The sequence below is a fragment of the Lissotriton helveticus genome, chromosome 8 (assembly GCF_964261635.1).
Source record: "Lissotriton helveticus chromosome 8, aLisHel1.1, whole genome shotgun sequence".
Classification (NCBI taxonomy): Eukaryota; Metazoa; Chordata; class Amphibia; order Caudata; family Salamandridae; genus Lissotriton; species Lissotriton helveticus.
The window spans coordinates 159,778,217-159,791,874 of record NC_136069.1 but is presented as its reverse complement, the minus strand read 5'-3'; the positions used below and the strand labels follow the sequence as shown (position 1 = coordinate 159,791,874).

The window sequence follows — 13,658 nt, the reverse complement described above, 5'->3', positions numbered from 1 at the left end:
GACACCACAGACAATTATGCCACGACACGTGCGGAGAAGGAGACGACCCCTATGGGACTGGGCACTCGCAGAGACACCGCCATGCTTCTGGAGGCAATTCAGGCATCGAGGACAGACATCCAAGATTCGAGAGCGGCACTAGAGACTAAAATAGGGGAGGTGGGCTCGGAAGTCCTTCTGCTACGCCAAGACCTCCGAAACTTGTCGGAACGGGTAAATACAGCAGAGACCAGTATTACTGACGCGGAAGAGTCCCTTACTACCCTCCAAAAAGATATGACGGAGCTGCAGGCGTCCCATAGACAGCTGCTGTGGAGGGTTGACGATGCCGAAAATAGGGCAAGGCGTAACAACCTGCGCTTCGTGGGATTTAGAGAGGGAATTGAGAAGACGGATGTTGCTGCCTTCCTGCACTCCTGGTTAACGTCCATGTTTCCCCAGGCCCCCTTCTCGAACTGTTTTGTTGTCGAACGGGCGCACAGAGCCCTGTTAGCGAAACCACCGGAGGGTGCGAGACCACGACCAATCATCGCAAAGTTCCTTAATTTCGCAGACAGGGATCTTATCCGGAGGGAAGCCCGGAAAAAAGGGGAACTGCGGTTCGAGACCACTAATATCATGATCTTCCCTGACTACAGTCAGGATGTGCAAAAACAAAGACGCTCCAATGACGCAGTGAAAGCGAAGCTCCGAGAATTGAACATTCGTACATGCTGCTCTTCCTGGCGAAACTGAAGGTGTTATTCAAGGGCAGGTCCCACTTCTTCAATCGTCCGGAGGAGGCCTGGCAATGGCTGGAAGAGAGACCATTGCTGCGTGAAGCTGAAGAGGAGGGTCGTAGAATACGTAATGAGATGGCGGCTGCCAGCTTCCGGAAGAGTCCGCCCAAGGCCCAAAGATCGCAACATCCACGCACGAGACGACAATCGCAGCTACCTCCATACCCAGACCAACACACGACGAACAGGGGAGGCCGGAACATGGATAAGTCAGCGGACGGCGACACGGCACCGGGATCCAGGTTCAGCTGTTTGGCGCAACAGACGGAAACAGAGACTGAAAATGAGGACAGTAATCATATGTCGGACTCGGAGGACCAGACAGAACAATCCCTTCACCCTCTGGTCGCTGCAATCCGAGAGCTGGAACAGGGAGCGACTGGCAACTCGGAAGAGCAAGATGTAGAAATGCAGGACTCCCACTCCTGAGGAAATGTGGAGATAAGATTCGAAACAGCAGTTCTTCACTTTGGGGCACGCAAGTGGCAAACACTTTTTTCTTTTTCTTTTAGGTAGACTCATACCATTTTTTCTGTTGAATGAGTTGGCACATGTAGTGGCCCCTGTGGCTCGAATTGCCCCCCCCCCCCGCGGTCAGCCGGACCGCTGATTCCCGAAGGGCCATTTGGGAGCTCAAGTTAGAGCGCTAGATATAACCTAGTTGGGGTTGTTCGTGGGTGGGCGACAGACCTTCGTCACCTGGCAGTCCTATACGTCAATGTTTGCACGGTTGGGATGCCTGGGAGGTGGAGGTGGGGAGGGGAGGAAGGGGGTTGTTCGAATAGTTCTGTTGAATGAGGGTGGGGGGGGAGGGTGAGGGGACACGGTTAGTTGAATGCAGTCATGGGCATTGGTGTGGCATGTTAATTTCCTGTACAAGCACCCGCCCACACCACTTGGACTTTACCTCAATATGGCAAGTGCATTAGCGACACTACTGGTGGACTATGGGAAACTCAGCGTCCTGACATGGAACGTGAATGGGCTAGGTAACAAGATTAAAAGGGGGCTAGTAAACAATTACCTCAAAAGAATAGGCTCTGACATAATTTTCCTGCAGGAAACGCACCTCAAGGGCACCAACTGCCCCTTTATAGCCAGGGGAAGATACAAGGTACTAGCGCATGCGGGCTACACAACTGACTCTAGAGGGGTAGCCATCATTGTGAAGAATTCCTCCCCGTTCAGTATCACACGCACCTGGGGGGACCCTCTGGGGACCTGTGTGGGGGTTCAGGGGACGTGGCGTAGGTGCACATACACGTTGGTATCAGTGTACGCACCGCCCAAACTGCAGGCTAATACATTTAGGGTACTAGCCAACATACTCCTTGACACTGCAGACACCATTCAAATAGTGGGAGGAGATTTTAACGACGTGATGGATAAGGGAATGGACAGATCAGGAGCGTCACACACCCGGGGAAGCCAGAACCCCCTGACCCGGATGATCACCACTTTAGGACTCACTGATGTCTGGAGGCAGGTGCACCCTGACCAGACAGCCTATTCGTTCTACTCTGCGGTGCATAAAGTGTTCTCCAAATTAGATTACATATTCATGTCCAGACAGGACCTAACCATAGATGTCGCGGCGGAATATAAGGCGAGGGGACTTTCGGACCACTCACCGTTACTGGTGCACATGGGACAGACTCGGGGCGCTGACGGGGCCTCCTGGCGCCTCGCTGCATGGGACCTTAAAAACGAGACGGTACGCAAAGGCATGCGGGCAAATGTGCGGGTATATCTGGCTGAAAATGAAGGGACAGTGGACTCGGGTGTGACCCTGTGGGAAGCCCTAAAACCGGTAATGAGAGACAGAATACAAAGCAGACTGGGGGTCGAGAGGAGGAGGGTTCAGGAAGAGGTGGCGACTATGGAGCACGCCATAGTGATGTTAGAAAGAGAACATGTGACTACAGGAAGCTCCGAAACTATGCGGAAACTGCGAGACACACAGCGTCAATATAGAGAACTGGTAACTGGAGAGGCAAAAACTCAGAACCTGGCCACCCTCCACCGCCTATATGACGTTAGGGATAAGTCGGGCAAACTTCTGGCGTGGCTTAGCCGAAAGGAACGGGCAGCGAGATGGGTGGAACATGTCCGGGATTCGGAAGGGGTGCTTGTCAACACAGACCCACACATTGCAGAGACGTTCGCTGCTTACTATGAGCGCTTCTACACAGCCAGAGACTTGGGCACGTGCGAGGATGCTCTCCAGTACATGGAACAGACTGATCTCCCTGCGCTCAATTCCAAGATCCTCAAGACCCTCGAGGCTGATGTTACGATAGAGGAGGTCACATTGGCCATCGCTGGGCTAAAGGTTGGGAAGACGCCGGGCCCGAATGGGTTCCCGGCGGAATTTTTCAAATGCACGGCAGATATATTGGCCCTGCACTTGAGGAACCTCTTCCTGGGAGCATATCAGGAGGGTCAGCTCCCCGCTGACCTCTCACTGGCGACAATCATCCCAATTCATAAAGAGGGCAAACCTACCTACCGACCCATCTCTCTTCTAAATACGGAAGTGAAACTCCTTGCGAATGTTCTGGCGCAGCGGCTGAGATCGGTAATCCCAGACCTAATACACCTGGACCAAACCGGTTTCCTGCCCGACCGGGCCACGAAACTCAACCTTAGGCGCACTCATAACTGGCTGCAGGAGGGGAGAGATAGAGAGCCACCGCACTGGTTTCTCTCACTCGATGCCGAGAAGGCCTTTGACTCAGTGCACTGGCCGTTCCTGGAAGACGTTCTACAAAGATTTGGTTTTGGCCCAAAGTTTCAGACATGGGTCCGTCTCCCCTACACCAACCCGCGTGCTAAAGTGATGGTGAACGGGAGACTGTCTCGCGAAATTCATATTCAGAGCGGCACTCGCCAAGGATGCCCTCTGTCACCCCTCCATTCTTTAGCCCACTCAGCCACCCCATTTCAGACATGGCTATATGCAAATCAGTCTGACCCTGTGCCTCATGGGAACAGTCCAGCCCGAACTGCCAAGCCATGTCTTCCAGATTCAAGATAGCCTGGCTGAGGATTATGAATCCGAAACCGGTCCCAGGATGCTTGTTTCCGGTCCATGGAAGACATGGCTTGGCAGTTTGGGCTGGACTGTTCCCATGAGGCACAGGGTCAGACTGATTTGCATATAGCCATGTCTGAAATGGGGTGGCTGAGTGGGCTAAAGAATGGTGATGGATTAAACCCAGATCAGTTGACTGGGGGTGAGTGTTTGATTGGCTCAAACGCTCCGTCCATCATCCCCTTTTGTATCGCTTTGTTCGCCCTAAGTGTGGCAGGGCATGCTCAGACGTGAGTCCCTTGCTCACTTGGCCACTGGATTCAAGATAGCCTGGCTGATGAGGATTATGAATCCGAAACCGGTCCCAGGATGCTTGTTTCCGGTCCATGGAAGACATGGCTTGGCAGTTCGGGCTGGACTGTTCCCATGAGGCACAGGGTCAGACTGATTTGCATATAGCCATGTCTGAAATGGGGTGGCTGAGTGGGCTAAAGAATGGTGATGGATTAAACCCAGATCAGTAGACTGGGGGTGAGTGTTTGATTGGCTCAAACGCTCCGTCCATCATCCCCTTTTGTATCGCCTTGTTCGCCCTAAGTGTGGCAGGGTATGCTCAGACGTGAGTCCCTTGCTCACTTGGCCACTGGATTCAAGATAGCCTGGCTGATGAGGATTATGAATCCGAAACCGGTCCCAGGATGCTCGTTTCCGGTCCATGGAAGACATGGCTTGGCAGTTCGGGCTGGACTGTTCCCATGAGGCACAGGGTCAGACTGATTTGCATATAGCTTGTCTGAAATGGGGTGGCTGAGTGGGCTAAAGAATGGTGATGGATTAAACCCAGATCAGTTGACTGGGGGTCAGTGTTTGATTGGCTCAAACGCTCCGTCCATGATCCCCTTTTGTATCGCCCAATCAATGAATAGCTGCAATCGCAGGCGGACCACCCCACGTATGCCCTGGAGCAACACAAATTGTCCCCACACAACCTGATGTTTTACTTGTACGGCGGCTCCGCGAGGAAGCCACTGCTTCCTGCTACGGCCAGCACACTACGGGCCTGGAATAAGGCTACTAAGCGCACAGGCTGGGAAAAGACACCCGCCCGGCAGACACCACTATGGCACTGCAAATGGCTAACGGAACTCCATAAACTTCAAGGCTTCAAACGGTGGGACGATATCGGAATCTCCACAATAGGGGATGTGACTGCTAAAGGGGAACTGAAACCCTTCCAGACCCTGAAATCAGAGTTTGGCCTCCAACACTCACAGCTCTTCAAATATACCCAGCTGCGCCATGCTTGGAGGGCACAAAACATACAATTAGCGGGTCTTCCAGAATACTCTCCACTAGAGGGTAGGCTCCTCCAGGAACAGATACAAAGTAAGGCAGTCTCACTCACCTACAAGACATTAACCAACAATATGCTGGGGGACCTACCGAAACTTAGAGATACCTGGGAGAAGGAGGTCGGAGCACTTGAAGACATAGATTGGGACGTAGTGTTAATGCACCCACGCGAGGTGGCGATTAAATCTAGACTCCGTGTCATCCAATACAACGTGCTACACAGGACATACTTTGACAGGTGAGACTACACAGAATGGGGAAAGCGACAGATACTACTTGCCTCAGATGCCACAGGGAAGGGGCGAACTTCTTTCACATAATATGGGCATGTGAAGTGATACAAACCTACTGGAAACACGTAATCACTGAGCTTAGTGAGGTATTAGCGGTACCGATTCCACAGGAGCCCAAACTAGCCCTATTAGGGATGACCAATGATGTTGACCTGCCACGCCCCCTCCTGGTGTTTCTGGTTCTGGCACTAGTGGTGGCAAAGAGAGACATCGCCAAATACTGGGGATCATCGACCCCCCTGAACGTGGAGAATAGGGCTGGATCTGTACATAGCTGCTGAGAGGGTGACCTATAAGTCACTGGGTTGTCCCAGGAAGTTTAAAAAGGTCTGGTCCAAGTGGAGACACTATCATGGGCTAGATGGGGGACTGGGAGGGTGAGTTACACAAATAACAATATACGAACCGACTTGGACGAAAGGGAGGGGTGGGGAGTGAACGCTGAGACTTACCTGTTCACTAGGATGGATGGACAGAGCACCTGTACAATATGTAGTCATAAAAACAGACTACCATTGGGGTGGGGCGGGAGAGGGACTAGGGGATTTTATGCTGCCAATGCTATGACTGTAATGATGAGTTGTTAATAAAATGCAAATAAAAAAATATATTTTTTAAAATAATAGACAAGAACACTACCAGTGCTCAGCTTCTGGTAGTAAATGGACAGCTTTCTATACCTATGGAAACACGACAGAGCCGACATAATAAAGAGAAGGTGCTGGGTGGTCTTTGCGGGTCAATCAGTTATGGAACATACTTCCCCTCTCAGTCATAAACAGGGTAGCTATCGCTAAGATAGTCTTTCTCCCCAGGGTGTTTGTACGCTGTGTAGAATTCTCTATGTCCCATCAATCAGGTGGTCTTCTGGAGACTTAAACATTTATTTATTTGTCTCCGTGGTGTGAGCGGATCGCCGCAGCCGGTTGGCTCTGTCAGTCCTAAAGAGAGATATGGCTGAAAGGGGTTAGGTGCTGCCTGATATTCAATGCTATTATTATGTGGTCCACTTACAATATGAGGCTCAGTGTCTTGTGGATTCGGACAATTTGGAAAAACGTTTACTGCAGGGTACAACTGGCAGCGAGAGGCTAGTTTGGCTGCTCATGAGAGGGGAACGAGCGGATTTTCTGGTTCCCTACCTAGTGTCACAGACTGCAGCAATTTTGGAGGAGATAGTCACTATAGTGATCTGTAGAGCCCCATTCGATTGGAAATTGCCAATGTGGGATCCGGCTGCATTCCACACTACAGACACAGATGTGTCCAAGGAACAGTGGAGGAATGGGGGTTGCCTCTTAGATGAAGACCATATACCCTGGGAAAATAGTCATTATTTTGCAAGAGGTCCGGGACACTTTTCAACTGGGAGCTGGTCAGTTCCTACAGTGTGCGAAACTCTAAAACACAGCCAGAGAGGTGTGGTGCGCATTTCGGGCTGCACCAGTGCCATCGCAGGTGTTGGGTGAGCTTTTCAGATGGGGAGATGGGAGGCATCTAATCAAACTTCAGTATAAAGCCCTTGGCGGGGGCCTTAACCAGCCCCCAGTGCAAGCCCAATGAGTCTGGGAGAAAAATCTAGTTGAACCCTTCTTGGATGCGGATTGGGCGTGGGCATGTACATTGGTTTAAAAGGTTTCTAGCAACAGCAGGTTCAAGCATATACATTTCACTTCCCTTCATTGAACAGATTACTCATTATATCCTTAGTAAGATTAATCCAACCAGGAAGGCTAGATGTAGGGATAATAGAGCTTCCTTCGTACACTTGGGATTTGTCTGCAGGGAGGTGATGACATTCTGGGAGGCGATAGTGCCATGGATCGAAGCTGAAGCTAGGTTTTCACTCTCCGTATCCACAAAAGGCATGCCTGTGGTGTGTCTGATGCAACCGAGCGGGAGAAAAATGCAATATAAATTCATGCAGCTTGCTCTCCTATTGGCACAGAGGGGAGTGGCTATTAGTTTGATGGGTACACGTACACCCCAGGTGGGCCGGAGGGTCAGGGATGTTCTAGAGTGCACGGTAGCAGAAGAGCAACATATCAGACAATCTAGAATTGACAAGGTTCAGGAAGATCTTGAAACTTGGGTGAGGGAGTTGGATTGTTTCCGGGGATATGTGGACTGCGAAGCAGAGTCTGGTACATACACTGGCTCAGAGGAAGGGGAGACCTAATTGAACTCTGATGTGTAGAGAACTGGATTCCAGGAGTTGATGGTTCCTCCCCAATGGTGGAGGAGTGTCGCCCCACCTGCTGCGAGACCAGCAGTAAACCAACAAGTAAATTAATAAAATTGTGTTAACAGCCTCATTACCATGCCACTGGCGAGTGTGAGGGCGGGGGTCACTCCTTGATAGGCCGCAGCCTGAATTACATGAAAAGTGTGCATGTCCGAGCAGCCGGCTGTCTTGTGACGGCCTGCCCGACATGCACACTTCTGCCCGCACCAATCCAGCAGCTTTGACAGCCGTAGGATTGCAGATACATCCACCCACACTCAAATGGAGCGCTGGGGTAGCCTGTTTCATCCAATACGGACGCTGCTCTCATGCTGAAAACAGCATGAGAGCAGCTGCAGGATTGATTAGGCCCGCTTTGGCAGCGTAACCAATCACCAGACAGCAGCCTCTGAGGTAGCGTGGAATCGAGGGAGAAAGACCAACTAACGTGACCGGTTGGCCGGAGGTTTTGCATGGCTGAAATTCAGGGGAAAAGCTTGCACAGTGCAAGCGAAGATGAAAGTTAAGAATGTTACTGTGTTGTGTCTTGGTTAATGTGTATGCGCTGGTTTGTGTAGGTACTGTTGTCCCATATGGCGCTTTAAACATGGCAATATTCATTTGTTTGCTGAGATGGCTTTTTGTCTTCCATTCTCCATTCTCAATAGATTAAGATGGGGAGGAAGATCCTTCGCACACTTGATTCCAAAGCTATGGAACGAGCTCCCATCTGACATAAGAGCATTGCAAAATGAACTTGCATTCAGAAAAAAACTCAAAACCTGGCTGTTTTCCTTTAGCCACTGATGGGCTTCGTCCTCAATACAGCACTCTACCCTAGTGCTGGGAAGCCCTCGGGCAGCCATGCACGCTAAAAATCCCGACACTAGAACTAAAACATTCTGTATATACAAAAAGGTGAAATTAGTATTTAAATTGCAACCCAGAGAGTCAACAAGTTGAGAATTATTCGAGAACTCATTTTGCAGCCTTCCATCTCTTTCCTCTGCCTCGTGCTCGCCTTCACAGCTTTCATCCAGCAGAAAGCATCTGATGGGGCGGAATTATTGTCGACAATCAGCTTGTCTGTCATGGCCCAAAAAATTCTGATTTCTTGTGTCTCCTATGTCCGTATCTATTTTCCCTTCTCTTTTCTATGAGTCAATTATTTGCGCAGCCGACTCTGGTGAGGGAACCATAAATGTTTGTTTGCATGCTCCACTACTTGCAAGATACTTGTGAATATTTGCTCCAAGACACTCTGATAATATGTAAAACTATAATTTCTGAAAGCGTGTTTTATTTTTATTTTTTTAATTTGGAAATGTTTTGGACAAAAAGCTTTGTGTTTTATACACATGTATCAGCTTTCATCAGATTTTGAACAACAACTTTTTTTATTGCTTTCAATGTCCACTGTGTAGTAAGTGGCTCCCTTGACTCTTACCAAGAACTGCTATTGGGGTTGATGTGAGCTTTTCAGCAAGAGTGAATTATTGTCTTTATGCGGCATAAGTGCTAGAACACCAGAGATTTTATGACTTCAAAAGAATGATGGCGTTGCCAGTTATGCCAGATACATAATGACACATATTTTTGGCGGGTGTGGGGGCTAGAATAAAATAGCAGATTTCATTCACAGTGATGAGTGCTCTGCAGCTTTCTGCTCGTGTCTCCTTTCAGCTGCACTAATTGGGCTCACAGGCAATATTGTGTTTATAATAACAAATGTGGAATCGATTGAATGAAGTGGGGTATCAGAGGTGAACCTGCGTGAAGTTTTGCGACTCCTTTTCCTTCCACATTTATAGCGCTAATCTTATACTCTAATTGTCAGAGCGCTGATAACAAAAATGTTATTTAATTATCACGCCGAATTATTCCGGTCAGAGTGTGTTTAGTTGCATGATATGGGCAATGGGGAGACGGGGGTGTTAATGCTCTCATCTAACATCTAAATGATTAGAGTTTTTGGAAAATGGGGCTTTTGACATTGTGCGAAGCTCCTATTTGCGCCATAAGATTTGATAAGCTGCATTTTTGTTGCGAAGCTGAACACTGCCTAAACATTCCATGTGTAACTCAGAAACTGTCGTAAGTTTGCAGTGCAAATATTCCAGAAAATGTGGAGAGCAAATTAAAATATTAACCACAAATCTGTCATTTGTGAAGACAGATGACGAGCTGCAATGCATGCTATAAGGCTGTTGTGAAAAGGGCATCTCGATTTACAGATTGTTATGTTTTATGACTTACAGCACACACCCATATGAGAAGACATGAACAGTTCACGCTGTGTTGAGTGGTCTGCATTAGTACATGTGAGTGCTGTGCTTAGTGTGTGTTGTGTTATACCTGCCAGCATGTGTCTCCTTTTCATCTGCAAAAACAACAGGTAATGGACAGAATGCAGAACAATGTCATACATTCACCCCAGTACAGAGATCTGGGCCGAAATCCATAGTTGTTTTGCTCACAATGCCATTCCAGTTTGAACCCAGCCATATGCAAATCAGCTTTGACCCTGTGCCTCATGGGAACAGTCTAGCCCGAACTACCAAGCCAGGTCCTCCCTGGACTGGAAACAAGCATCCTAGGACCGGTTTCGGGGTTTCACCTGTCTTAAGCCAGGATAGCTTGATTCCAGTGGCATGGAGAGCACGGGACCCACAACTGGGCATACCCGTCCCACTCGGGGTGACAAATGCATCTGCGGCAGTGTGTGCACGCAAGGAGTCTCTCTGTTGGCTGGAAGTTTAGTAGTGTTCCTTCCAGGAAGGGGTTGTTGTTTTGTCTGCTACTGCTTGCGATCTCTAAGTAGTTGGGCTTGCTCACTTTACTCTCCCTACGTAAAACTCAGCCCCTACTTTTATACCGCACTACTTTGAAATTTTACCAGCCGCCACTGGTTGTAATTATTGTGTTGAATTGCACTGGGCTTCTGACCCGGCATGTACTGTTACAATGTATATGTCAACTTCAACGGCGTGGTGTCGTAGGTGGTGCTATGGATGTACATAGCAGGCACCATGTTTGTTTGGGATGTGTGTTTCATTTTACCATCTGTGATCCTCTTTTATGTCACTGCAACTGTGCAAAATCCAGAATTGAAAGGTGTTCTAATTCTTTGTTTTTTTGAAAGACGGAAAGAAGTCTGAACATTATTCTCTGCACCATTATCAGCCAATGAAGTAATTTGGGGGGCAGCTGAGATATGGTCTAACGTCTTCAGAATGAAGCAGATTCCGGCTGCGATTATGTATATTCTGAAGCTTTGTAATAGGTTTCTTGCAGTGCCAACACTACAGTAGTAAAGACTTGATTGTGCCTATGCCCAGATCACTGCAATAGGGTGACGTAACGGCAGCTGCAGGAGGAGATCCTTCTCAGAAGCATGATGTAGAAAGGAATGTTTTTTACTGTAAAATATTTGTTAAACCATATTCTAACGTGCATTACTGCTGGTGTACGAGTTGGTGTGGCGCTCAACCAGTTTAGCCAGAAAGTAGTAGACGTAAATCAGCTTTGTCTCCCACTCATATGACTTCAGTCTTTGCACGATTTAGACAAAGATCTCTCTACTTCAGCCAGAGATAACCTTGTTTTATGGGGATACGTTGTAGCCTGATTGAATATGGAGACAAGCATCTTCTGGGCACATTTTGAATTAATTTAAATTTGTACTAAGTTAGCAGTTGTGTCTCTGGTCTCAAGGTAGTACTGAACTGTAGGTGTGACCGTGGCAATCACTGCGGGTTCCTGCCTCACTTTCTACTGGACATTGGGCAAAATTGCTTGCAGCCTGGTTAGTCAAATGGAAGGAATTGGAGGTGCTCAAATTTATAGCACAATCTCTGGTGAGGCATTAGCTCAATGTATCCAAATACATTTTGTTGACACATATGCAATCAAAAACAGTTTTTAGAATGTTAATAAAATCTTCAGTGCACCACAAATGCAAATGGATAAGTTGATTTGCGGTGTGCCCAGATAATGTTTTTCCACTGAACGTCATCAACTAAGACACCGTTGCTGTATCATTAGAGAAACATGAATTCTATTTACCAATTTCACAACATAAGGAGTCGGCTTGGTATTCAGCACCCTAGCCCCCGATTCCTCAGTTTAGCAAACTTCTGGGGAGAAAGGAAAAAAACACAAATCACCTCATTCCTGCTGTGTTTGTAGGAAACATGCTGCTTCAGACTTTCTTTCCGACTGAAAAGTTTGCCACATTCTTCACATTTATACAGCTTGTCACCTGAAGGAGATAAAACATTTAAAAAAACCTTTGTATAATGCAATATCATATGTGATGTTAGTATAAATACTGAAAAGAGGAGAGAGAAAGGACAGAGGATTAGGCTAGGGTGATTGATAGGGGCACAGCCGAAAATGTATTGGAAGTCCTTGGCAACATGAAGACTATAGGAAAAAGAGGTACCAGAGTGAAGAACTTTGTGCTTAGAGTCTTCACACTAAACAAATCATACCTAGCCTAAACGTTGGATAAACGTTTATATCCTGCCAATATTAATCCAACTAGTTAGAAGAAAGGCTTGGAAAAGTAACAATGCTGAGTCCATGAAATGCTTCACTAAGGAGGTAAAGAGTTTATAACTGAACCTATATATATACACACACACACTTATTTAAAAATTAAATTGTTTCTTTTTTTATGTCTACTAAATTCGTGTGTGTGTGTATATATACACACACACACACATATATAATATGTACACAATATATAAATAATTACTCTAATATATATCTATAGATACATCTATAAATGCATATAGCTATACAATTGTGATCTCCGTTTTATGTACATGCACATTATATACGACCCCCCTCTTATCTCCTCCCTTCAAGAAGGATTGGTTGCTGCGTGGTTGCTGAAGGTCGATTCTATTGTTAAAGCTGGTCTGCCAAACATAACACGTTTTGGCTACTGCTGTACCCTTGACCACAACAGAGGTGTGCCATTTACTTTTTTTTTAAATGCCCTCACTGCGTGAGTGTTCTCGGACATAAACCTAAGCAACATACACTGTGTAGCCATTTCTCTACACTCTCGAGAATTTACAACTTTGGGGTTATTTATAAATGCAAATTGATATACACTGATGTGATCACTAGTGTGTAGTGATAGGACCAGGTTTCCATAGGAAATGGATTCTTGCTATCTTCACAAAACTTTCCACAAAACGTTTAAGCCAGCTTGGCTCCTTTGGGCAACGTTTTGGGGTGGTCTACCAAGCGGGGTAAAGAAAGGGGGGTCCCAAAATGTGTTTCTCGGTGCAATTTGCCGTAGAAACATTTAACAAAATGGCTTAACAGAATGATATTTGGCAGAAAGTGTGCTTTTTGTGATTTGGTGTAAATATATTTAGTACTTTTATGTATTTTGTATGTATAGCAACACAGTGTCAGGAGCTCAAACACGCTATCTGCTTTGCTAGCCGCAACATGAAGAGAAACCTGGGGTCACTGTGTTGTAGAAAACAAACAAAAATTAAGGGGGCAGGATAGGGGTCCCTTAGGGGCACCCATGGGGTCAAATTAAAAAGAATTGTTTTTGCGGTGGTCCCCCATGTAATTTCGCTGTATTACCGCAGCACAGAGAAAAAAATAACCAAGAGGACAGGTCCTTGGGGTGCTGTAGGACCCTGGGGGTTTGGCCAGCAATGGGTTCCTGGACACTACTGGGGTATGGGCATGGCTTCAGGCCAGGCCCTGCAGCTAATCCCATGTTGCGCATATCCGAATGCGGTGCCTGGCGGGGGCTGGCCGCAGAGGATACATGCAGAGCTGGCCACAGGCATGGGGTAGACCTGGCTAGGTTTGGTAATAACATATTACTTTACATTTTTTTTAAAACACTAGAATTTCACTGGAAAAAAAGCTTAAGGTTTAAGGGCCAGATGTATCAAGTGTATTCCTGTTCGCAAATGGGTCGATTCGCCGAATCAGCC

The 13,658-nt window shown here is 47.3% G+C and overlaps 1 protein-coding gene across 6 annotated transcripts in view; it reads right to left on the bottom strand.

Annotated features, from left to right (window-relative positions):
- PRDM15 (PR/SET domain 15) overlaps positions 1–13,658 on the bottom strand; it is a 371,830-nt gene that overhangs the window by 209,757 nt on the left and 148,415 nt on the right. For all 6 annotated transcript variants that reach the window (XM_078656809.1, XM_078656805.1, XM_078656810.1 and 3 more), the window contains one exon: positions 11,850–11,944. In XM_078656809.1, the coding sequence (XP_078512935.1) occupies positions 11,850–11,944 (95 nt within the window). The remainder of the gene's footprint in view (positions 1–11,849; positions 11,945–13,658) is intronic.